Below are 27,584 nucleotides of genomic sequence, written 5' to 3'. Positions count from 1 at the left end.
AAAATCAGATGCCAGCCAAATCTTAAGCCATAAAATTGCAGAGGAAAGTAATGAAAATTTCTCAATTCATCATACCTGCTATTTTGCACATCGTAAGGAACTGTCTATAACAGATTCCTTCCTCAAATAACTTAACCATAGAGCTTACCTTTTGCTTCATTGCTCCAGTGCAGCTCAACAGCACTACCATGCCAAGAAGGGCAAGAAGAAGATCTTTATTTATTTTTAAATTAACACTATATAATTCTTGTTGCATCTGTCAGGCTGTAAAAAATGCAGCAAATTATCATTAAAGAAATCTTGGGGGGAAGAATATTGGAACAGCAGGTCTATTACCATCAAACATGCTGTCACAGAGCTTTCTCTGTGTGGTATGTATGGATTTTGTGGAAGGTACAAACGGAAGCAGTATTCTGCTTCTGCCTGGTTTCTAAACCAATGGGAAGCACTCCATGAGGCTGTCCTACGTTCTAATTGTGTTTCTGATATGCTTTGTGTTGGGTTTTGTGTATATGTTTGTCGTGATCTGAAGTACATGCAGAAGGGATTTAATAAAGCTGTCAGTTTATTTTAAATAACTTTAGTAGATGAAGGAAATTGAGATTGGAACTAGGAATAGAAGTTCTTCAGGAGATACCTCTGAAAACTTGCATGTGAAAACATGTGCCCATGCGTACCAGGCAGAATGCTCAGTGTGCCACGAGGATTATCAGCCTCTTTCACATGCTGTTTTTTGCCTTCTGTGTGGAAGAAAGTTGGGACTCTGATTTTCTACATTCTTTGAAAAGCTGATGTCTCAAATGAAGGTGGCAATTCATTGCATTATGCTTCTAGATAGTGACATAGACTGTGAAGTGTTAGTAACCATCCACCACAATTCCCTAACGGGTCTGCAGGATACCAGTGCTTTATTGCTAGTATGCATTAGGGCTTTGATCAAGGAAGGCCAAAAAAAAATGTTGCCCAAAGTAGAATGACATACAGTACCAGTTGAATTGTCACATGAAAATGACTTTCAGAGCTGGAAAGCCAGTTGAATTGACTACTGCCAATCTGAAGAGCCCATGGATAATTGCTAAATATGAGGGGGGTTTTAGCACTGTCTAATGTGAACCGTTTGAAGCGTGACATTCTTATGTTACTGTCTGCAGCCCTAACAGCAGCAAAACAGTGGCAAAGGTGTCTCTGTAAGTGACAACTACAAATCTGGGGGAGGGGGAGAAGGTGTGAGGGGTTGTTTAATCTGCAGTTGGCAATGTAAGGTCTTTTTCCTGGGAGAGCAGCCATGCTGAGCTCACTCCATTAGACAGCAGGTCATTGGGAAGATGAACCTGATGTATTGGGTGGGGGGGGTAAGTTGTTTCAGTTCATTGCTCTAACAATTAATTTTTATTAGCTAAAGTTCAATCTCACTTTTTGGAGCAAAATTTTAAGGGCACAATTCAGCAGGGTGTTGAAGGAAACCTCTTCAGAAGTATGCCCGGAGTCTGCAAAGTGCTTAGTTAGATGTACACTTAAATAGTTTTTGCTGAATTGAGCATGATTGGGTATACCAGATTAATTGGCAGATGCTCTTCAACTTTTCCATCTCCATAGCGTTCTGTATCACGCTGAAGCATCTTTAAAATTTTATTAGTGGCTCAAAGTTAAAAGGGTTGAGAGGTTTTGAAACTGTCTGTACTTTGGATCAGGAATGCACTTACGTGTTGAACAAGAACAGTCAGATCTGTTGCTGTACTCTCCAGGTGCTTTAGAGCATCTGTTTTAAGACTACATTTGAAAAGAAAAAAATTCTTACTATGCTTTACTGTGATTCTTTGTTGCAGTGTGTCACATCCATTTTTGAAACATAACTGCCCTGATAAGTACAGCCCAACCTGAAAGGATTACCCTAAAGGCTCATATGTAGAGTTGATCTCACTCATGTTGGGCTCAAGCAGACCAGACACAAGCCTGGTTCAATCAGGAGGTCTTGTAGGCATGTTAGTGCAGGACGAAGTGAACCTTGTAAACCTTATTTTGAGCAGACAGATCAAGTCTTCCAGAACATTGGGTCCTTGTATGCATTCATCTGGGTTTGCTGGATTTAAATTAACCTAAGAAGCCTTTCAGGCCATACAAATTAAGTGTATTTGGGTCATTCAGAATCCGTGTGTCTGCACAACTGACTGGAGGCATGTTTCACATCTGAGGGATAGAGCAAATTCTCACAAAACAGAGCAGCTTCAGCTGTCCTCTTCTTTCAGTTAAATGTGAATTGATGCAGCAGTCACCCGGAATGGGGTGCTTCACCTAGTGGCCTCCATTGTGTTGTGTAAATGGGCCAGAGAATATTGCTGGGGAGGAAGGGGAACAAAAGATATCTTAATACAAACCTTGTGTTGCTTTTCCTAGTCAGCTGGGCTCTGCTGTTGCTGCTGTAGAACAGTTTGATACTTTCCCTATTGCAGAGAAATAGCTATGACCCTAACAGCAACCATCCCCAGTGGCCTGCAGAGCTAAAGCTTGAGCTGTGGATGACTGAGGACCCTAAGAGAGTTATCAGAAAGGGTCCTACAGAGGGTTTATGCTACTGACCAGAGATTTTCCCTTCCCTGTAGTCCGTGATTAATTGGACAGTGGTTAGGCTAAGGGCATTTTCCAACCTTGAGTGTTGGCATTATTACTTAGGATAAATTAAAGATCTCTCTTAATCAGCTACCACTTTGTGAATTCAGTTGGGAATGAGACTTGATAATCTCACACTAAAGATGTAATTTTCTTCTACAGTATGCTTTGCATACAGAATATTTTGCCTAAATTCCCAAAATGCTAAAGTGTTTTGGACACTCAGATGTATTGCCATGTGGACATGATTCCTACTCCTGTTTCCCTCCACTATATCATCTCTTCATCAGTAGACTGCACTGAGACCAAAACGGAGGGATAAAGATAGATATACTGTAGACTGCGAATTACAGATTTAGATAGAGTACTTGTTGGAAAATAATTGAATTTGGAGTTGAACCTTGTCTGTTCAACCTTGGACAAATCTTCTTTGCATGAGATATATTTATCTTTTATTTCCTGGACTTCTATGTATGAGTTTTGAGGGATTTGTACAGCTTCATGACATAGTTCCAGTCCCTTTCTTCTTGTCTTCCTCCCAAGTTATAGATTTTTTTTTTTTTTTTTTTTTTTTGCTACATAAAGCAGCTTCACAAGAAGAGATGGTCCTACACATGATAGTTTTGGGGCTAACAACCCATCAGGGGCATGCAAGATGTAACATGAGAAAACTGAACCTATGTTTTCCCAAGTCTGGCAGATGTTCTTACTATTGAGCTACTGAGCAAAAGGAGAGGTTGGGGGGAATGAGGACCGCTCATATGCCAATAAAATATTGGCATAGTTTTAGATTATTGGCTCTCTGCACTGAGGTAGGAAAGTAGGCAGAGAAACATGTGGTCATTCAATTCATGGTGTATTTCAGAGGCAGAGTGATCTGTGTGTGACCTTGTGCAAAGAATTAGTGATATATCTACAGTTAAATTCCTGATAGTGTGCAGCCAACAGCTCCAGATCCGTTCTTATCTTTTCTGACTCTATAGCTGAAGCTGATGGAAATAACATCCCTCATTTCTGTCCATTTGTTGTATGTATATGTTTTTAGACTATTATGCTTCATTAACGTCACTCACTCTGTAAATGGCCTTAAATGTTGATTTAATTTAATGTAGATTTTATAGGTCTCAATATATGTTAGTTTGTAGATAACAAGGATCTAGTTTTTTTGGTTTAAAAAGACAGTTACAAGTGAAATATCTCCAGTTGCTAAGACCATTGGTGTTAGCACAGTAAGTAGTAGTTAATGTGCGACATTTACTAAAGCGTTGAATATAGTTACTTAGCTAGTTAGACCAGATATACTTACTCAATGTATAATAAGAAATGTCTTAATAACTTAAAATTAATTTTCTCCCAAACCTTCTTGTACTCTCTTGTGGTTTAACCCAACAGGCAGCTAAGCACCACACAGCTGTTTGCTCACTCCCCCCACAGTGGGATGGGATAGGGCATCGGGAGAAAACTTGCGGGCTGAGATACAGATAGTTTAATAGGAAAGAAAAGGGAGGGGGGGGGGAAATACACAAAACAAGGTGGTGCACAATGTGATTACTCACCTCTAGCCAACCAACACTCATCCCATCCCAGAACAACAGCAGCCCCACCAACCAACTCCCCCCCGTTTTATTGTTCAGCATGATGCTACGGGGTGTGGGACGTCCCTTTTGGCCAGTCTGGGCCACCTGTCCTGGCTGTCTCCCTCCCAGCGCCTGGGGCACCCCCAGCCCTCTCACTGGCAGGGCACCATGAGAAGCCGAGTCCTTGGCTCTGTGTGAGCACTGCTCTGCGACAACTAAAATGTCAGCATGTTATTGACAGTATTTTCATCCTGAATCCAAAACATGGCACCACACCAACCACTAGGAAGAAAATTAACTCTGTCCCAGCTGAAACAAGGACATAGTTATCCATTTGACCTTGGCCAGTGGATGTTTTACTGTTAATTGCTGCATCATACCAACTTCAGGTCCTGGTAAAATAATGTGTTAAACTATTTAGACTCCTGTGTGGGTATTGAGCCAGGCAGAATTTCCCTCTGAAGCCTACAGAAAAGGTATCTGGTTGCCTGACACAGAGCAATGAAAAGTCCTTCACTTCACTGCAACTGTAAGATGCAGGGGACCAATTCTGATGGCAGTTTGACCAACTCAGAAGATTATTGAATAGCTTTTGTGAATGTTGTTCCTCAGAAAGGAGCATGTTACCTTTATACTTATTTATTTATTTATTTAGAAGATCAACCAGCTTTGTCTGTCATCCAGTCCTGAGCTTTTCTTTGCCTTCTGATGCTCAACCCAAATAGACTTGTTTGGGAGGGTTGGCAAAAAGATTAAAGAATACTAACAGCATCTATTATCGTATGCCTGTATCTGTATATCACCTGTGGAGCACTTGAATGCTTGGAGCAAGTTGGTAGCCTTTGGCAGGTACAACTAGTATCTGGTGGCTTTTGGCTCCGAGTTTTTTCTAAAAGCTCCAGGAATTCTCCTGTGGGTTAGTCCATGGTTTTGGCACAGATCTGTGGCTGTGGCAGTAGTTTGGGGTGAGGGTGGAATGTTAGGCTTGGAAAATCAGTATTTGTGAATTTGCACATTTCAGAAAAGAGCTGCTTCCTTCCACTGAGGTGCCAGCTGCAGCAAATGCTGCAGTGGGAGGCTTTCAGAGAAACACACAGGCTGGAAAATCCCTGAGCTCCACCATGTAAATCTTAACCAGCACCATATTTCAAATACTTCAGAATGCCTTCGCATTTCTCGAAAGCAATTTACAAATGTCCTCAAATATGTTACAAATTTTGCTCAGAGAAGTGTGAAATAAAGGGGATATTGAGGAGATTTTTAATGTAACAACAGAAAAAAAAAAAAAAACACAAAACTTTGAGGGATCTATAACAACTTCTCATAATTATGAGTAAAATAAGAACACTGAAAGTGCTCAACAGTGAGATGAGGATAGACAGTTTTTCCCTTCTAATATGTATATTTTTTTCAATGACAGTCTTGAAGCTTTCACTAGAGGAGGTAGATGGCTTTGAAGTTAAACAGCAGGTTTACTAGCCATAGGAGTAGCCTAATAAGAAAACTACTATCCAAATAAAACCTTGCTTCATATTGCTTTTCTTGCTGTTTCTTCCACATGCGTGGCCTGAAGGTTTCTACCAGCACAACTACTCTCCTACCCCCCACCCACCTAAGTACTCTTTTTTTGCAGTATCTTAACAAAAGTGCCAGCATGAAAGCTGTGAGCTGTGTTGCTGGTGTTACTGAAGGGATTGGTGTTTATATAATACCAAATGAATAAATAATCTCTGCGGTGCTCTGGAGGTTACAGGGTAAGACACAGTTTCTGTTCAGCTTAGGTATAGCAGTTTAAATCTCATCGATGTTCTTACACTGTCCTGTACTCAGCTTGTCATAAGGTTATTTATGTCTGACACAGCTTTCCTTCTAAATACTTGTAAAAGTAGCTCTGAAGAGTAAGGTTTGGGTTGACCTTCTTACACATAGAAGCGTTTTCAGTTTTGACACCCTTCCAATAGTTTTTTGTGCACACTTCAGTGGCAATTAACTGTAAGCTAATAGTTTTGCCAGTGAACAGAAAGTTGCGCTGTAAAATGCGTAATTGAATATGATTCATGCAACAGTATTGCCTCTCTAATGAAGCTAAATCTCACCCTGTTGTAAATGTTATGAATAGTAAGTCACTGGTGTTTATCTCAAGCATGTTTGTGTAGTCACTTCAACCCTTGGAAAAAACAGGGATTCGTGTAAGAATTTGCACTGCATAAAATTTTGATTTTATTTTGTTATGCTTCTATTGACCCTTTTTTCTTAAGCCAGTCGTGGGTCCAGAAGATAGGAAGATACTTTCTATGCCTTCTTTTGTTGCAAAAGGAAGAAAGACCTAGAGACAATCATTTTGTAGGGTTGGATTTGATCTCCTGCTGGCTTCTCTCTCATTTTCTGTGGCACCTTGCTTTTGGCTTCTAGTTAGCCTCTGAAAAGAACACCTAGAAGCCCAGAAATTATTTCATGTATGCTTGGGAAAATATGGAATATAAAACTCTCCAGGAAATGTGCGGTTAGGAAACTCTTTAGAAGCAGACATAAGTTATGGATATCTACTTGTATCCAGCATGTCTGTCTGATGCAAATACACTTACTAGAACTAAGAGTGAAGTGCTGAAATCTGCTCTGCAAAACTGGCTATCTGTGGGTGATTCTTTTCATTACTGAAGACCATATTTGGTGTTCAGCACTCTTAATGTTACCCGTTGAAAGCTTAATAAAATTTCTTGTTATGGTTGTCCTAATAATGAAGTCAGGTCCTTTAGAAGCATTGCAGTAAGTGTCTTTCTTTTTTCTGATTGCTCAATAACTCCTAAGTATCAGAAGTGACAGCAATCCTACGTGTTACATTTTTAAAGTGAAAATCTAACTTCTTTCTACACAAACGGCTTAATTTTAACACTGCCTTCCCATGTAAGACAGCATCAAAATGAAACCCCAGGTAAGCAGGTATAACCATAAGAACCTCTGAAACATGACAGAGTAAGCAGGGAGCTGGGAAGCATGGCGCAGATGTGTAATTTAAACAAGTACTGAATTACTGCTTATTTCAATACATTGAAATCACATGCAGAAGTGCTTCCCTGAATTGGAGTGCAATTTTCAAAAGAAAGTGTTATCAGGGTATAATTAGTGAAACATGGTTTCTTAAGAATCTCCTTCATATTTGAATTCTCCACTTAGTAAAGGGATTGAAGTTTTTCCCACTTAGAAGTGGTGATGACTATCCTTAATTCTTTTGGTTTTTCGTAAGCTTGGTGGACTTTCCAGTACCTAATAACAAGTGAATTTCTTTGCAACAGACATGTGGGAAGTGGGGGAAAAGGCAGCAGATGAACACAATGCTTGATAACAAAAGCCTTAGAAAACCAGACCAAAATCTTGCTTCAGATTCTCTTAACGTGACATGGGTTATGTTGTGTTGGCAGTACTATAAGAAATGTGTTGAGCTATGAAGTGTGTAAACCTGGTATCCTAGAGTTAATCTGTTGTACCTTTTGCAGGTGGAGATTTACATTTTACCTTTATATATTTACCTATGGAGTACGGTTCCTGAAAAAGGTAGGCACTTGCATTATTATGCTTTCATAACACATTATGGATTTGTTTCAAGTCTTGTATAGGTATAATGTAGAACACAGGCATAAAACTTACATTCATCAAGAACAAAATTAAAATTTAATTTGCATTCATAAAATGAGTTGCCATTGGCACTTATAAGGAATATAAGTGCTCATCAATATTTAATGGAACAAAAAAAAACAACACATGGGTATACCAACACGTCTAGTTCACTTTATTATTTTCGTTATAGGCATTAAAATGGCAGAAAAGTTTACCAAAGTATTCAGGTCAATTTCTGCACCATCCTTATTTAAATGCCTCTGGTAGAAGATGCTTTTTAATAACAATCTATTAGTGATTTTAAAAATGCTGTGGTTTTGCTCATTCTTTGTCTGGTACGCTGTGGAAAGAAGTTTCCATGGAGTTTCCTATCGATGCTGTGTTTTTGGTGATTTAAAATAGAGAAGGGTATTGACAGCCTCTAAATGCCCTGGCATAGGTCTGTTAACTTCATCCTGGGCAGTTATATGGGTTTGTGGTTCAAACTATTTTTGCAATGTTGCTAGTTCTCAGAGCTTTTGTGCAAATCAAGTGATATTTTTGTAATTCTGAGAGATGTAATTTAGGGGAATGTGTCGTCTCAGTGTATTAATGTAATTTCATCTATTCATTTTGGACAAAAATTAACATAAGAGAGTGTGTCCTAAATGTTTCTGATGTTTTGTAATGCAAAAGTATGGAGAGTGCAGGGTGTAGAGAACCATCATTTTTACAGTTGTAATTCCTGAGGCTGTTCCAGGTGGGTCAACTCAATGCCAGCAGGGCTGATGATGCCCTGTGCAGGGAGGAGACATCAGCTGTTGTCAGCCCCTTACCAGTGGTCAGCCCAAGATGCAGAGTGTGCACCTATTCTCCAAATAGAGCAGAACCAGACATAATGCACAACCTCTCCCTCTCTCCTTGAATGCTCCTGTTCTGTGTGTACTTCATCCATTAACATGCTCTGTGATTTTTCCTGTGAGCATGGCATGAAATAGGAAAACAGTTTTAATGATAAGCCGTTAAGTGAATGTTGCCACTGTGCTGAACGCTCCATGCTCTGTGGTTGGTTTCTGACTTGTTAGGATGTTTTGCTCAATGCGGAAGACGTCACTACTCAAAGTCAAGTTATTCTACGTGTGTTTGACAAGAAGAGTTGCAGTGGAATAAGAAAAATGTATTTTTCTTTTCCCTGTGCCTGTATTGCATATGATATTTCTAGCTTGTTGGCAAATACATAGTAATACATGGAGTAATGTTTTTCAGCTCAAGCTCACACTAGAATTTTGGGCAACAGTGTGGTTTGTTTTAAATCAATGAGATTAAAGTTTCATACTCTTCAGAATAATATAATTGGCAAGTAGGGAATCCTTTAGGTAAAGCAACCTTAGTCTTGTTTTGCTTTTCAGCCTCATAGAGCTTTATCTTATTTTAAATATATTGCAAATGTGTTGAAATGTGAGAAATGGTAGATTGTGTAAGAAAAGTTTTAATTTAAAACTAAAAGATGTTTCAGTGATTGATTTATATTTTTTTGGTGGCCACAGACTGGATCTCTCTTGAAAGTATTGGAGTGCTTAATTTCTTTTGGGAGAACGATCTTGTGTCCCTTATGGTTTCAGAATTACTGATTTTCTTCTGGCAACCTCTTTTGGTTTGTTCTTTTCCTGTACCTTTGGAGGTGAGAATGGATAAAATTACTATTTTGATATTTCTCAGCTTCGAAGTAGACAAACAAAGAAAATACTTTTTGAACCTGCTAGCTAAACTAAAGTCTTACGATAACAATTCAGAAACTTCCTTACACAGTACAAAGAAAGTGTCTGTCCTTGGAAAAACTCTGAATACCAGTATTTCTAAAGACTGAAAAGAATACAGAAAATGCATGCTTCATTACGAGCATTGTGAGCTGGGTCTAAAGGCTGAGATGACAATTGTCATCCACATCCACAGTGTGGATGTTGTCCTCCCTGTTCAGAATATCACTCAGTTTGAGGAGGGATTGCCAGCACAGCATGGCTGTTGGAATGAGATATACCAGTATTTAAACAAACTAGTCTTAACAAAGATTGGTTTTGTGATTTTGCTATAATTTTAACTTTCAACATGTTTTAATTTTTACAGTAAACTTGTTCACTATGTAACTGTGTATACATTTAATTATTTGTTTTTACACATTATTGTAAATTAATTGCATCATTTTACGCTATAGTCATTATTCCAGTGTTCTACTTCATATGCTCAAGTCTTCCACATGGGAATGCAGGTAAATTAGCAAAATTATGACTGTATTTATATTTGTAATTGCATTATCTCCCCAGTAACATTGTGTAACTAAAAGAAAATACAGTATTTTTACTGTTCATCAAACACTGGATAGTTTACTGAGCCCACTTAGGAGGGAAATCTGAGTTTGAAAGGAATAAAATCCTGACCCTGGAATCTGGAGGAGAGCTTCTTTGAAAGCTTTCATTACTAAGTTGGATAATCCTTTGTGGTTTTTTGTTGTTTTTTTTTTCTTTGTGTGCGTGTGTATCTTGTCTTTGTTAAGGGAACAATTGCGATGAAACACTTACTTGCTTCTTTAGGAAGCTAGAGAAAAAGCATAATCCCATCAGAGCAACACACTCACTAACTGAGAGAGTAGGAGGAAGAGTAATTATTGCTAACACTCCTGTTTTGAGGAATGGAATATGCCACCAGTATAGCAACACATTTGAAATACTAATATTGACTTTAAAACCTAAACTAATGCTTAAGTGATGGACATTTTGGACAGCTGGATAAGAGATTTTATGTCATGAGTACGCATGTCAAATGCTTAAATGGATATAAGAAAGTATTTTTAGAAGGGAAACCGCATTTTGGTGATTTTTAAATAACAGAATCATTCAAGATGGGTTCATTTGTCCATTTCTGGATAGTTAAGATCCCAGATTTGAGAAGATTTTTGCCATCTCAAGTGGGAAGTGTTTCTTATTGGCTGGGCTTGAGACTTGCTTTCATGAGGTACTCCCTTGTTCATGTTCAACAGTGTACCTACCTTCTGTATTTTTTGCTTTGGTTATTCCTTTCTAATCAAGCCAATTTGCCACACTGGTTTTCAAGGTCTTGCTCTCAGTAATACTGTATTACAATTTATTTTTTTTTTCATGTGAAGAATATATTGCTTGGGAGTACAGAATCCTGTTTAAAGATGATGTTCAGTGAGTTGGTGCAACTCACCGTCAAACTCTACAATGACTTGATTTATACAGGGGCTGGGAAGTTGTCACGGAATTGCAGGGATGCTGTGACTCCATTGCTCTCTTGATCTCTAGATACACTAGCAGCAACTTGTCTGTGTCTTAGGTGTGGGGCAAGGCTATCTACCACTTAAATATGGTAATCGTTGACTTGTGGATCTTTGGGGCAGTTGTATTTGCACCATTAAGCTCTGCAGTAGACTGCACTGTGCAAGATGTGCCTTTCTGCCATGGGAAGTAACACCACTTTCTTTCTGAAGACTGTTACGCAGGGTTTTCCAGGCAAGTGCTTTCTCCTAATGCCAGCTTTAGCAGCATGGTTGCATTGCTACGTGTTCTCTTTCTGTAGCTCTTTCATCTGTTGGTTTATTAATTCTCAATAATAAAGCCACTGGTCTCCGCTGGTGAAGCAAAAAACATGTGATAACCTGTACAAAGACATCTGGTGACATAAGGGGATCTAAGGTCTCTTAGAGGTTTTGAAATGTGAACCAGCTCATCTGTACAAAAGGCTATCCTTAGAACACAAATGCCAGTGCATTGTCTCTTTTACAGTTTCTCTGTTGGCTCTTGAATTGCCAGGCAACAAAATACTCTGACCTCTGTACTATGATCCTTCCCTTCTGACCTGATCTAGTCTTCTTGCAACCTGCCACTCCTTTGCTTTGCTGCACATGCTGTTGCTGACCTGTTGGTTCTCTTCTGTTTACAATTGGCTCTCCCGTGGTTGGAGGTAGAAATTCACCTTTACTTACAAGACTGGCACGGAGCCTGTCAATTACTTAAGCACCACTCTGAGCTAGTTTTGAGGTCCTTTGCTTTGTGCTGGCCCCTTGCCTAGAGATGAATTTCACCTTTTGGATTCTTTCTGAAAACACATTTCTCATTATGCCCACAGCACATGAATCATTGCTACTTTGTCTTTTACTGTCACCTTCCCTGTTTGCTGCATAAAGCAATATTACTGCCTCAGCAGTGTCAGCAAAAGGGTGGATTTCAGTTCCGTTGTGTCCCATCAAGCTACCAAAGGAAGATCTCACCAGGATACTGTGCCAAACCACCATTCTTGCAAAAAGTGCCACTAGGTCTTTGGTGGCTTTGTAGAGCTGACAAGCTTATATAGCTTTTTTTGGAGGAAGATGTGCCCAAGTTTAATAAGACGTAGTCATATAGAGGACTTCTCGACAACTCTGATGATATGAGACATCAGTTCTTTGGTCACATTGGTCAATTGCTGAGTACATTCTTGGAATTCTGAAACTTCATAATCATTGAAAACTGTCTCTGTTGAGCTGTTCTCTTAGGTCTGGTCATTTTCCAGTGGCAGAAACATTCTTGATGCACAGTGTTCAGTCATAAAAAACATCATAAATCTTATCTTTGTTAAACAGTATTTTCAAATATCTCTATTCACCAGGAAAAATATCTGATGCAAAGTTTTGTTTTCTAATTTTGTGTTGCTACATCAGAACCAATCGGTCTAAAGGACTTAAATAAGTCTTTGTTTTCATGGTCTGTGCACAACAGAGACCTAGCTCAAAAGTGTGTACGTTGTCAACTTTGCCTTTTTTGTGATAATGCATCATTCATTAAGTGACATTATAAAAATGAACCTTTTTCTTACAAGGTGTACTGTTGATGGCATATCCCATGTTCAGCTTCTCTGATTGTTTTCCTTTTCTTGGGCATAAAGTAATGGTAAAAATGCAGCTTCTACCATTCATATCTGCCTTCTTCAGTCAGGAGGTGTTTTTGACTGCAAGGTGCAGGTATATTACTGGTGTTCTCTCATAAATATTTGCAATGCAAATGAAATAAATGCCTCAGTGAAGTGAGAGGATTAAGTTCTTTTGTCCCCTGTAAGAGAGGAGAGATGGCAAGGTAGTTGCTTTATTACTCATAGATGGACCACACACAGATGAATAGCTCACAGCCTTTGAGATACTCGGCCAAAGCATTGAATCACCTACAAATTGTGTCTTAATATGTACGTATAAGAGAGCAACAGACTTCAGTATTATTTTAATATAGAGGTGTTAGTATTTAATTATCATATTAGACATTCCTTGTTTTCCCAGCTCCTGTGTGCCTTCAGCCTTTACTTTCCTTTGCGTCAAAATAAGTAAATAAATATTACAGAGCCACAAGGTTTAATTTTATTAGCAGTTTTGCAGTCATTGTCTGTAACTGGTGAAGTAATTAATGACATTTTAGTGTCAAAGCATCTCAAAGACAAAATTGTTTCCTTGGTTTTGATTTCTTTTTTAAATGTTCCTTATAAATTTTTGCCTCTGCTTCAAGTCCTCTCTGACTTAACACTTTCAGTTGTAGCTCATTATATTACCAAGTGGCATACTAAGGCTCCCAAAAGAGACTCTCATTGTTGGATTAAGATACAGATTTATTCTTGTTCTTCCAAATTTCAATTTGATGCAAACAAGCTGTTAACTTTCTGTGTAATGAGCATGAGGCAGTTGTGAGGAGATAAGGGTGTTATCTCCTCAGCTGCTGCCTCACAGTGCCAGGCTGGAGCCAGGCTGGGCCCCGCCATCTTGCTGAGCTGGCTCCAGCCACCTCAGCAGCATGGCGGCCACTGCGCTGAGGGGCCCAACAGGTCCCGACTCAGTATTTGAAACAGCTTCTGGAACTTCTGGTGCTTTTTGAGAAGAAGGGGTCAATGTTGTTGTAAGTCAGAGTTCAAGCCAGTTCATTTCCTCCACAAATAATACCATTTTCAAGGGCAGATTTGGTGATCAATGTTCTTCTATGTGAGGAAGCAGACTGAGACACTGACCACCAAAGAGAAGGTGAAGCTTTCTTTTGTTACTCAGTGCTCACTCCATTGCTACTTTCCACAGCAAATTTAAATGATTTCGGGCTTAAGACTGAGTGGGCCACAAAATCCCTTAATGCAAAGGTCTGATGTAGATAAGAAATTATCTAATACAAAGCTGGTATTTTTCCATGGGTGGTACCAGGGCCCTAGTAGTTCTGGAAAGATTTTCATCCTCATAGATAATGCGTGACAAAATGGTGCTGGGTATTGACTTAGAATACCTCTGTCCAGGCTAAGCTGTGTGTAATGACATGGACTCTTGCACAGAGGTGTTTTGTCTCAAATACTGTCATTACTGTGAAGTATGAATATGAAATAATGATATGCCTGCAGTTCCTACCAGGAGTTGGCATAATACCCTCCATGCCCAGAGGCACGTCTTCGCTTTGTAATAACTGTACTGCAGCATTCTTTTTATCTTCATAAATCACTAAAATTCAAAGCAGAAAAGAAGATAACTAACCAACTATATTTCTACTCTGATCATGTATGTGCAAACTTTTCACCTTTTTAACTGCAGCTGAGATTTTTCAGCATGGTGCTACAGGTTTGTTTGTTTGCATGTCTACAAAATATTCCCTTGTAGAGCACCACACCAGCATTGGTGCCAGCAAGACACTAAGTTCCTGTAACAGTAAACTGACTGCTTTGCTTATTGCTAATATAGGAACAAGATAACATTTTTTTTCCTTCAACAATATTTGCAATGAAATCAGTAATGACTTGGTTAATTAAGAGTTGGTAGTCAATATTAATAGTTAATTAATAGTTAATAGTTAAAATTTGGATTCGTTTTGGTGATAAACAGAGTGAGGAATTCAGGATTGGCTTGTTACATGCTTGCTGAGTCTTGGTGCTAAGCAGTATCTATGTAATTCGGTAGAATGAAAAACCTTTACAAATATCTGGAAGCAAAGCTTCCAGGCAACGTTTGGTGACTCTTCACATTCATTTCTATTAATTGCCCATGAGAATTACAAAGTCATTAAAGAGCATGAATTCCCCTCGGTAAGAGTCTTGGGAGGTCTATATTGAGACTTGGGAATTTGAAGTCATGTGGTTATCCTACTTGGAAAAGGACCATCTGACTGGATTTAAAAAAAAAAAAAAAAAAAGAACACCACTTTTGACTTACTCTTTTTCAAAATTAGTCTTGAAGTAAAGCACATGATATCAGGATACTATGTCTGCTTAGAAAATGCCAGGTGCAACAAGCTTTCATATTTCTGCAGGTGACTGAGGGGCAGTTCTGCATCTCCCTTCCTAAGCTATCCCCATACAACAGAACTATTTTGTTGAAACAGCTGATCATGAAATTGCAAGCGATAGCAGTGCAGATCTATTTCAAAACAACAGGAAGGCCATACTAAACTGTGAATTTGACTCCAGATAGAAGTAATGTGAATGTATGGAAGGCAACTGGAAAGATTGCAGTGTGATATGAAGTGGAAAAAGCAATTCCACTTCCGCTTTTCTGAAAAGTTCTTTTTTCTTGAAACTATAGGATGATTCACTTTATCCTTAAGTGTGTGCACAAACCACCGGGCTAAGGGCTGTGTGACAGCAAGATGTGGCCTGTTACTCTCTGAACGTTTCTGCATGCACTTAGAGATGACTTGGCTTCCTGATGCTATTTTTTTGTGAGTGAGGTTGCTCCATTTCACTGCTGAGGTGAATCAGCGCATTCTTTGCCTTTTTTGGATCAGAATAGCAACAGGAGTGCACACAGTTGTTACAGTCCTGGGAGACTTGAAAAACATCTGAAAATGTCATTTTGAATTGCTTCTGACTGAGAATCTTAGAGCCTAACGTCAGACCATTTGCATTAAAAAAAAAAAAAAAGTTGATTCATGGTGTGGTGACTGGTATTTGACATGTTTTCTGTAATACACTTCATCTGTATCTCTTGACTATTGAGATTGTTAACCTCCAAAGAAGTAAATAGTTGTTGATTCCCACAGGTAAAGTAAAGTACTCTGTAGGGTTTATATTTGGGGAAAGAGGTGTCTCTGTGATGAAGTATGAGTTCATATTCCTGTGGGAAGTAACTCAAGACTCGGACACAGGAACAATGGGATGTTTAGCTGGAGTGGTCTCTCATTTGCCATTCAGGTTTTGTTCTATGTTTTCTTCTATTTATCTTACAATCAGTTTTGCAGCTATTTGATATTTTGGTATTAAACAGTTTGGTAGTTTCACTGTATGCTGTTTCTTGCATTAGTTTTATCACTGATAGTATATTTTCAGTTTTCTTCAGAGCATCATGAGGTCTGTTCTGGATGCATTCATATGTTCCAATGTCATCAAATACATTTACATTTATTTTAGCTGTTAAATAAAGTGACTTCGGAAACACTGGCGTACACTTTCACCTTAAAGGAAATGTGTCTCTACTGGTCACTAAGCTAATGAGTTGGTAATAGCTTATTTCAGTCAGTTTAAGAACCTAAGAAATTGCAACTGCTGTCACTCTGCTTGCTCTGGTTACCAAAGACAAGATGTCCTCAAGGACCTCCAAGAGGTAGTGGGCTCTGGAAGTAAAAATACCCTGAGTTTGGGAAGAATTAGCAATAAAACTGCTGGATTACTGGAAAGCTTGAATCAAAACTTTGGAAATTAGGCTGATAAAATGTGATAAGGCTGTTTCGTGAAATGAGGGGTTAACTCTGTAGAGTCAAAACTAATTATTAAATGTAGACTGACTGTTTTCCAGGGGGCTAGATGTACGTAGAGCCTTTGGCTGTAAGTATTCAGTCTACAAAAAATTAAGTCATTTTTTTCTCTGAATTTGGTGGCAAGAATTGTTTGGTAGGAAATAATCATGAGTATGCCCAGCATAAATTATAAGTGGTTCCCTGCAGTGACTCAATAAAGCAACTTGGTTCTGTCAGAAGTTACTTTGCCTAACGAACAAGGAAAGTTCTAATTCCACAGCTGTACATGAGGCTTTTTTTTTTTTTTTTTTTTTTTTTTAATCCTGGTGCTGTTTTTCCTTAATTGTTCCCATGAGAGCTGAGCTGTATTCCTGAGAAGCAATGAAGGGTACAATTTGGTCAGTTACTTTTTTCTCCATTTTCCTGATCTGGTTAGTGTAGCTTTGGAAAGAATGACCTGATCTTAGAAAGCATGGTATGAGTGAGACCTCTGGTAGCTTCTACTGGCTGCGCAACATTTGTTTTCTGGTCTGTTTCTCTGAAGATTTCTCTCATGGATTATCTAAAGATGAATAGCTGGGAGAAGGTATGGCTTTATCCTTGCAATTCTCTTGGAAAGACTGGTTTGTCTTAGCAGCCCGTTTCCCTATGGTCAGTTCTGTGTTGTGCAGCCCAAGGCTTGTTGGTACATTTTGAGGAATGGATTTGGGAGTCCTGGAAGACTACAGGTTTGGTGTGCTCCCGTGCACTACAGGGAGGCTGCATTGTTTCATTCTTTTCTTGCTGCCATCTTTTTACCATGATCATCGTATGTAGTATCAATATATTTTCCTGAAGAAACAGATAGCAGTGACCTTGCTTTTACAATCTCAGTAAGTCATGTTCCAGCGGAAGTGCTCCAGGGAGTGTCATCCTTCTGAAGGCTAACTGTTCCCTTCAGTTCTCTAGAACAGGGAGAGAATACATCTGAGGAATTGTCTTTGTACACTGCAATTTCCAAAGTGCTAGTGGGACTGGGGGTACTTCTGACTCGACCCTACTGATGCCATGCCCTGTAGCCTGAAGGTTCAGCAGGATGGACGTCGGCTGCTGCTGTGATCAACTGGCTCTGAATGTGCTGAGGAAGGAAGCCCGGATGCAGCTGCTTTGAAGCCAGCTGGTCCTCCTCAGTTATCCAGTGACTTTTTGCTGTAGTCACGCCATGGGAGAGGCACATGGTGACTTTCTCAAAAGCCTCACGCTGCTTGCAATGCTTTATTGAACTGTGATTTTTCGGAATGCTTTTGAAGTCTTCCTGTCAGTTTCATGAGCCAGCAGCTGTGCTGCAGCAAAGGTGACTGCATCTACAGAGAGTTGTTCAAACAGTCAAGCGGCGCACAACTGCGAATAGCTTTCTTTTCCTAATGTCACTGATTCTGTATACACATTGCTGAAAAGGATTCATTTTAGCTTCATGACAGGCTCCAAATTTGACATTTTTAACTGCTTTACTTGGGAAGTTGCACCATATGTATGGTTACTGTGCACACCAAGTCATGGTACTGTGTGGTCTGCAGCTGAACAAAGCAGCTAATAAAGGAGAAGATCACTCACTGTGCTTTTAAACAAGCTTATGTTACTCAAGTTGGCACTGGTTTGAGAACTGAAGAAATTGGAACTAAAGAAAAATGGGAAATAGTTTTGGAAATTATCCTGTTTGAAATGAAGCCTGCAGTCAGTGGGCTGTAAATGTTCATACATTATTGCAAATTAGATTGCAAGTATAAATACAACTATACATTCTTACAGGGTACGAAAGTATAACCAACCACTATATAGTGCTGATGCCATGCTTTCCCAAAGCCTTGTGTTTTACAAGTCTGATGGCTCAGAAATGTCCTGTTGGGTAAGAGCCCTTGGGCTGCATGATGACTCTGACAGCACTGCTGCACTGCCACTCCCTTCCGGATGCACTGATCAAGCAACTCATGATTTCTGAAACCAATGGATATGGAGGTGCCAAGTGCATTTATTTGGACTTTGGGATTTTAGTTTGACCTGGGACTATGAAACTACCTTTTCAGCACTACAAAAGAAAGGCTGAAGGCTGAGCTGCAGTTTAAATTGAGTTTTAGTTAGAATATTAACAATATTTTTCTGGAGGGAATAACAAGAGTTTAAATACAGAAATAGTTTCAAATTCTTCATGCAAGTCTTCTGCAGTGCAAAGAGAACGTCCTTTGTGTGGTGCTTTTGGCTTCTACTGTCATTAGCAGTAAAGAATATATGTTTTTCCTTAGAATTGTATGGGAATTGTAACATGACGTACGTCATTCTTGCTTAAAGTACTGACATTTCTTCCCATTAGAAGCTGTCCTATTTCAAGGATCACCTGTGACAGCAGAATTTGCCAAGCTAGCAATTGGTAGCTGTGGCTTTTTTAATCTTTTTTTTGATTAATGTTACAAAAAAAAATCATCACAGGTAGGAATTGCTTTTGGCAGATCTAAACTGTATTAGAAAAAAATGTGATGCAAAACACCAGCAGCTGCCAACCTGACAAATAAATCGCTGTAGTACTTGCCTGTGTCTGCTTCCTCTACAGGACAAGAGGATGAGCATTAAAAGTTATTATAGGATGAATAACAAATAGAAAGTTTGGTTTAGTTTATGCTTACCTCTGAAGCACCTAAGGAATTCGATGGCAGCAGAATACGTTTCTGGTCAAAACTCCTTACACTTGCATGGAGCAACACTGCAGATGAATTTGGTATCACATCCAGGGACTCGATACTAATCCTACTGATCTAATTGAAAACATACAATGCCTTACACAGTTTTTGGTATTTCTAGCAGTAGAACAAACTTGATTCCATTGAAAAAGTTTCTCAGCTATTGGAAAACTATTTACAGAACATGTTGCGTGTGACTTACCTGATTTGGAGTGGAAAAAAAACAAGCTGGATGGGAATGGGCAGCACTTCGCTTATCGCTTATTTCCATTTCATGTTCCTGCATGTACTTCTCCATGAAGCTGTTGCTTCTGGCTATTCTGATGAGCAGAAAGACACGAGAAGCACAGTATCTCAGAAACATTTGCACTGCTGTGAGTACACAACATATCTGACAGTTTGATTCTTATGAGACTAATTAAGCTGGGGCAAACTCTTCTCCTTTTAGCTCTGAGGTACAAAAGCATGAGTTTTTGAAATATCTGCCACCCTGGTTTATTTCAGACCTGGCTGTAGAAAAAAGCAGTGTGACAGCAGCTGGCAGCAGGAGGTTTGCTCCAGAGCCCTTTCTGCTTCCCCTCTCTCCTCCACTCCTGAATTAAGTGAAGCAGGTGTTCAGCTGGGCATGTATTCTAGTCTGTGTGTGTTGTGGTGTTTCCTTCCCATGTTAGGGCCGAAAAGTTGTTATATTATCCATTACTGGACCCTTGTAACTGCTTTTGTTCACTGAGCTTATCTGTCCCATACTGGATAAATACTCTCATTTAAATGAAGAACGTCAGGCACCACTCTGGAGTGCTTTTAACACAACACTGATATTTGATATTTTACTGTTCTATTAACGGAAGGATAATGTGATATGTATGCCACTCAGGGAGGAAATGAAGCTTGCCTTTGTCAGATTGTACTTGCTCTAGAATTGATTTGGGCTGTTTTTCTTTGTTGTTGTTTTTTTTTAATCGGAAAAACAAATTGCTCAGTGTTTGTAAGTAATGAAAATTGTTAAGCTAAAATAATACTGGATGTTAAAATCCAATCTAGTTTGATTTTTTTCCTGAAAGTGGGGCTCAGCATTGGGTGCTAAATAACATAATTTCTAATTTGCTGTGAAAACAGTGAAGAGCACTTGTGTCAGTCTCGTAAAGGATGCCATTGTGAAAAATGGAAATGCTGTATTGCAATTTTAAGTATCATGAGTAGAAAAGGTTTCCAGCAAGACCAAAGTTAGATCCATCTAATGGAAAAGGAATTTGTTTCAGATGTCTCTTTCAAAAGGGCATAAAAATGGTTGAGGGCATTTAGGAGAGATTAATAGAGTGCTTTGGCTATCTGAAACATAAATCATGAATCATGCTGTGAGAAAGATCAAAGTCAGCAGAGAAATTTAATTTTAAATTACTCCACTACTTCAATATACATTAACAGGGAAGAATGAATGCAGTTTGGACACTGAGGTTTTGTAAGAGAAGGCCAGTTAGTATAGGAAATAATCTATTGTGTAAGCCGTTTGAAGTTAATATAATAACTGGATCAGGCAAAAGACGACAAAGCTAAGCCAGATGGCAGAATTTATTCGTGGCTGAAAGAAAATAAAAGGTTTTTTGAAAGAAACAGGCAAAAGGAGACTATCAATGATATTCCTAATGAATACCATAATGACAATGAGGACAAATTTGACATAAGCAAGGGAATGAAAAACGACGCAATAATTTAAAATATATCTAGAATTGAATTTCTCTTTGTTTGGTATCCAGCTGGAGATATTTAATATCCACGGACACCAGAGTAAATGCTCTGTAATCAGCAGTTTGAAGAGTTAAGGTGGTAGGGAGCCATGCCCCACATTGTCAGTGCTTGCACCTTACACCACTGCTCTGGTCAGCACAGGGCTCCTGTCCTGCTGCAGCCTGCTAACCAGCCTTGACTTGAGCACAACACTTACCAGCTTTCTGAAAGACATGGAGTTTTCAATGTCCTATATATAAAAATAGCAGATCTAGAGGAAGTAATTCTGGAAGCATTTTATTTGACCAACTTTAGGATAAAAATAGCTTTAATTCATTTGGAAACTACTGTAGCTCATTCTTACCTCTAGCAAAGTATTTAGAACAGTGCTCTGCTACTGCAGGAGCTTTCCTGTTTTATTGTTCAGTTGACCAAAGCTGTCCTATTTTCCACAGCTAATTACACTTGAGCAAAGAGTGCACGTTTGGATATAAGAGCAGGTTATTAATAATCCAACTGGTGCTTTGAATTGCCATGATTGAGTTGATCTTACTGTTGAGGCAGTGACTCGGAGCCCCATAGCTTTATCTTCATTTAAGCTAATATGACCTTTAGATCACTATGTATTTTTACAGTATAAGGCTTCGAGTCATAAAGCTGTTTCACTTCACCCTTTGAGTGCTAGGGAAAAGAAGCTTACCAGATAAACAGATACGTTACTGGTAGTTCAGTGAGCATTTCTTTTTTCTTGTATTGTATTACCTTCCACAGCTTCCTAGTTAATTTTTTCGTAAAGCTACCTCATTCTTCCTGCCTATTGATGGTCTCAGTTACTGGCTGTGGGAGATGGCAGACTTTATCATCTAGAAATACTCCTTTAAGTTCAAATCTAATTATGAGTTTTGCTTCTGTTTTCTTAACTGCTGTTGTTTCACGTGTAACTTAAATAAGGAGTTTCACCAGGGATTATAGATTTTTTCTTCTTCCTTGAGATTTGTATGGTTCAGGAAAGTGAGGGAGCAAACCCTTCCTTCTTGCCCAGCTACTCTAGGTGTTTGTTGTGCCCAGAACTTACAGTTCATGATATTAATCCAAAATTAATTACTAATTGAGCAGTTATAAAACACCAGCACAGTTCCTTTGCTTCCATCTCTACCAGCCACTCTTCTTGCTAGCTGTTTCAGTAGAGGGCTGCATAAGAAAAACAGAAGTTATGTCTGAATGGATCCAGTGGGAAGACGACAAATGGAAACAACAAAAGATTGTATCTACGCACTTCCTCAGCAGGAGGAGAAATGGAAATAAAAGAAGAAAAGTCAACATAAAAGTTTATATAGGCTTAGGCAACATAATTTCCCAAATCTTTTAAGATGTCCATTTTACTCTGCTTGGTGTGGTAAATGTTCTCAGAGCCATTGGCTCAGAACTGGGCAGGAAGCAGTGCCTTGTAAACTGTATTCTTACATTAAAATTAATTAATGTTTTCCCACAGTCTTTTATTCTGCTAGAGGAAAATACAGTATTTGAGGTTTTCCTCACTGGCCTTTTCCCAGGCAGTTCCCACTACTTGTGGCATTATTAAATACACTGCTGAGGACACCAGCACCCCAAGGGTGAATTGCCCTGCTCCAGTATACGTGCACTGACCTCAGAAAAATACAGCAGTTGCAGAAGGGGGAGGGAAAGAGGCTGCCTTAGTCCATCCTTATGCCTTGTTTTAGCTGTGCCCAGTGATGGAACTTCTTATAGAAACTGGTCCTATAGTGAGCATCACCTCAGTGAGGCTGGAGAGGCACACAACAGGCGCTTTCAGGCTGCCTGCTGCAGCAGCCTGTCTGGATGGAGCTGTGCTGCCACAGCCACTCCTGGGACTTGATCTGCTTCTGCTTCTGGGAGTGGGTCAGTTACTCTGTCAGGATTTTAGTAGCAGCAGTGAGAGGAGTTCACTGCTAGAAGATTTCCTCACCAGGTAACTGCACCAGATGTTTCAAACACTCTTTTATCCCTGGGGTTAAATCTTGGCCCTGTGACCTGGAAAAGTCCTGTATTTCCTATTCAAAATTCTGCAATTGCAGTAACTTCCTACCTTTCAGATGTCAGGGATGATTTTGAGACCTTGCTGCAATGTGCCAATGCTAACCTCCAGAAAAACACAGCTGTTGCAGGAGTGGAAAGTGGAGGGGATTTTGTTCTGTTTTTCTCTATACAATCTTCTTCTGGCAGGCAGTGTAAGTTCATAAATATCTCTACCTTAAGCATCTGTTTTTGTGCTTGAAATTGTACCTTGGTGCTCACTCAGGAAAGAGTTGTTTTGTTGTTACTTGAGATGGACTCTGCTTCCCTTTGTGAGCCATGGGCTCACAACATGTCAGTAAATCAAGTCCTGATGGCACACAGCGAGTCTGGGGAAGGAATGAAGCTCACCGGGGATTTCCAAAAGTCAGCGTCAGTAGGACGATGTAGGATGACAACGTAGGATGTGGTGAATGCTTCCCTTCAGCAAATGGCATGGAAATCAGCAGCTGGTCAAAATCAGCCAGATGTACTCTTCTGGCAGATCAGCCACAGATAGTAGGTATAATTACAGAAAGTAGATATGTAATGATGAGTTTAATTATTAACCACTTTCCTGTGTGCCTTTGGGTAACTGTAGTGTCAGAGCAGAGTGTGCTGGAAACCCTGGAGCTCTGTTGAAGCTGCATCCTGTAGGAAAGCGAGGAGCATCCTGACATCCCATAGTTTAGCAGCGATCTTGGAGCACTGCACAGCTACCAGGGGTGAACTGACCTGTTTATCTGCTTTAATAATTCTCTCTTGGGATTTTTATTGGTCTCTTACATGTATAACCCTATGCAGTTCACCCTCTTACAGAGCTATGGCTTGCCAAGTGTAAACCTCAACACTTGTTCTTTTCAAACTGATTCCAGAGCCATGGTTGCATGTTGTCTGTCTTAATAAAATAAATTCAAAAATGCCCTCTTAGATGCAAATTCTAGGTTAATTGGTGTGGTCTGGCTCTGTGATCAAAAAACACAAGGCAGCTGTAAAGCTAATGGGTTTACAGCTGCTTTGCTTCCCCAAAGTGTTATCTGGCATCTGGAGTGCTCTGCTGAGCGGGTCTGCTACTTTTTGTGCACTCCTCTTACCATGCAGTAAGTACAAAATGTGTTGAGTTGTGTCACTAGGAAACCTGCTATGCACAAATGAACAGGATCTTTAGCCCAGCTTCTACATTTCCATAGACCTTCAGCTGCTCTAAACTATCTGGGTATCACTGGCAGCCCAGCCTCTTCGTGACAAAGCAAGCAGAAGAGGAAGTGTCAGAATAAGAAGGTACTCAAACGAGCCCAACTGTTTGATGACCAGAGTCGGTAGCAGGACTGCTGATCAGAGCAAGGGGAGGAGGTGCTGCAGCTACCAGCCTCTCTGGCTGCAGAATTCCTCGGTTCTGTTCAATGCATGCAAAACTTCACCCAGGGGCCTCTAATGAGTGTCAACTGCTAGAAATGGTGCAGGCCTCTTTCCTCCCGACACCTCCATCCTTTGGCAGATATTAGGGCCCTTTCCCATCCTCTACAATTATCGCTTCCTTTTGCCATCTTCATTTCAGAGTACTGGAGAGTGATTTTCCACATCATTTGGAAGTTGAAATTGTGTGTTTATCAGCACAAGACATAAATGCCACAACAGACCTACATACATGTACATCATATCTGCAAAGGAAAAAGTGGATGTACGTGGTGCATTGAGCTTACTCTGCCTTTCCAGAAATGATTTTATGTAAATAAATCTGAATTTGAATTCATATTTTTTTCTAAAAATACTCTTGTGCACACATTTGCATTTGAAATGTCAAGTGCATCTTTCAGTGATTGTTGTTAATCTTGGCCTTGGAATGTGTCCTTCTGTATATTTTATAGTTTCCAATTAGTAGAAGTATCATTTTTAATTATGTTTGGAAGTCAGCACTGCAGATTGCTAAGGGGAGCGGCTGGGCTCTACATTGCAAGTGTTTTTTCCCAGCACCTTGTTTCTGCAGACACAAAGCACTAAACTCTAGAGCAATAACAGTTCTACAGAAACTTATGACAGTTTGCTCAGTCATAATATATGAAAAGAGCACCTCAGGATTTTCGTCGGCAATGTGTCATACTGTCTTCACTTATGTTGTGAACTGTGCCAAGAAATATGATGAATGATTGCTTGGGTCTGTGAAGAATTTATGAAAATGCTATTCCTGGTGTGAGCAGCAAACCAAACCACAAGTCACTGGGAAGAAGAGTGTGCAGAAGTTGATACAAAATGTTAGCCATGGATTTTTCCATTTCGCATTGTCAGTACTTAGTGATTTGGGGGCGGTTAAATCCTGTCTTTGCAGAGAGCCTTGTCTGATGACTCCACAGTTTATCTTGCCATAAACAAAACCAGCCAGTGCTGTTGGCATTGTTTGCTGCTAACATCCTGAATAAAATGCCTGTCCCGACAGCCACTGGATGCTGAAAGCTGTCTGATGTGATTTTTAAATGGGTGACACTTCAGTATGAGAAGTACTTTAGTACCAAAATAAATACAACCACAACAAGGAATGATATTAGTATGGTTCAGATTCTGTTTTATGTAGGGTGTCTTTTGGAGCAGAACAGGTTAAAAACATCTCTAAATGATCACAGAAAGTTTCTGAGACATTTTAAGTGTGAAGTCCTAAGAGGCTGGGTAAATTTAGGGAAGGCCATAGAAACTGAAAAGCTGACGCACAGCGTTCTGGTTATTCCTATGTAAATCTAAAAATCAAGGAAAATGAGGAAGAGTTTATTTTTCGTTCTGCTGGAGAAAAAATTGCTGCAAAATGCTGATACTTGTGGAAGAAAAGAAATGTCACTTCATTTGTGTCACATTGTGAAAATAATCATAATAATGCTGAAAGAAACATGTTCAGAAAATGGAGCCCTTACCAACATCCAGATAATCATGAATGTGCCGCTGGTGTACAAATGATCATAATAAAAAGAGCGATGTGCCCAAAAGTTTAAAATAAAAGTTACTTTTCTGGTTGAAACTGAAAAGGATGCTGCTGAGAACTGCTGGAGGTTTTCATTCGCATCATTCCCCTGAAAAATCAGTAGTGATGCATCAATAACTTTTCCACAGGAATGTGCATGCCACATCTCCTCTAGAATATGAAATGGCTTTTTGGTTAAGTCAGCCTTTCCAGAAATCTGACACAGACTGAGGGCTCAAACTCTCGTACTCCCTGGTCATTATCCTCTCTGCTGAAGTGGCACAGGGCCGAGGTCTCGGTCTCAGTTTTGTTGCTGTGGGCCATCAACTGCGGCTGAGTGCAGCAATGAACAAAAAGTGGAGCAGCTTTGACCAGAGAAACTCTTCTGAGATGAGTATCTCTTGGCTATCCAGTACTTTGGCTGCTAAGCTTGCCAGCAGAAGTCACAGGAGCTGTATAAACTGTATGCCTAAGGTCACTGATTTTAATAAAGCAGCTAACAGCCCCTACATGGACAGAAACACAGGCCAGTTCTCCAGGTGTCCTGTTTGTTTGTTTGTTTTTTTTGTGTGGCTAGCAGAGTATCCAAGCTATGCCACTATATGTGAGTGTTTTACCCCAGCGGGTCTAGTTAAACGTGGATTTTAATTCCATTTTGCTTCTCTAAAGAAGAAATAACAACAGAGTATTTTCTCAGCATTTCTTGGCTATTTTTTAGTTGAAGCAGTGCTTGGAGTACGTTCAGAGAGCTAATAAAGATAGGCTTAATGACTAAAGGACGTGGGTTACAACTCAATGCATTTTGCTTATTTTAGTAATAATAAATCAATGCACAGTTTATAAATTTTATTAGCAAGGAAGAGCTTCTCATTATTTTCCTTTATTGTTTTTCCTTTGCAACAGCCTGTGTCTGTTCAGCTGTGATTTGTTTTACAACAATTAATATCTGGGAGTTTTTCTGTAGCTTAAAAAAATAACAGTGTTTGTCCATTACATGCAGAAGCATGCATTTTCATTGGTGTCTATTTTTCTTATGAGAGGAAGGCTGCAGGAATCTATGCTTACACTGATTGCCATTAGCCCAAGAAAGAAGATGGGGAAGGGAGCCAGGAGCCACCATGAGGCTGGAATTGGAGAGATGCACTTTGTGAAAAGTCTCTCGGTCTTACCATGAGAGGGCGGGGTCACTTCTGCACCACGAAGTAGTGCCTCTGGGGTGGGAAACTACAGAGGGATGCTTTGTGAGCTGCCACAGTGATCTGGCTTTCCCTCTAATGTCAACAGCCATTCAGCTTACCATGCTAAGAGGATGCAGGTGTTAAAAAGGGGGGAAAAAAAAAAGGCAATTCAAGTAAATTCCCTCTGAGTACTTACTCGACCAAGTGATGTGCTAGAAGAATGCCTATTAATATACTGAATAAGGAAAAAGTGCTAAATTTTTTAACCTTAATTGGAAAAAAAGTGAACAGTGAGGTACTGTTTAATTTAAACATGAAGAAGATTAAATGCAAAACAAAACAAAAAAAACAGAACTGTTAATTATGAGTAACTGTCCTTCTGCTGATGTTCACTAAACTGTTCACAAGGTGCTGTTCACTAAAAGCACGAAATTTTCAGTTCCTGGGTAATAAAAAAT

General features: G+C 39.5%; 1 protein-coding gene across 1 annotated transcript in view; it reads left to right on the top strand.

The window, feature by feature from the left end:
- CERS6 (ceramide synthase 6) overlaps positions 1 to 27,584 on the top strand; it is a 116,765-nt gene that overhangs the window by 50,955 nt on the left and 38,226 nt on the right. The window contains exon 4 of the mRNA XM_032189884.1: positions 7,679 to 7,736. Coding sequence (XP_032045775.1) covers positions 7,679 to 7,736 — 58 coding nt within the window. The remainder of the gene's footprint in view (positions 1 to 7,678; positions 7,737 to 27,584) is intronic.

This window comes from Aythya fuligula, chromosome 6 (assembly GCF_009819795.1).
Source record: "Aythya fuligula isolate bAytFul2 chromosome 6, bAytFul2.pri, whole genome shotgun sequence".
In the NCBI taxonomy this organism is placed as follows: Eukaryota; Metazoa; Chordata; class Aves; order Anseriformes; family Anatidae; genus Aythya; species Aythya fuligula.
Note: the sequence above shows the minus strand (reverse complement) of the source record. Positions and strands in the feature narration are given on the sequence as shown.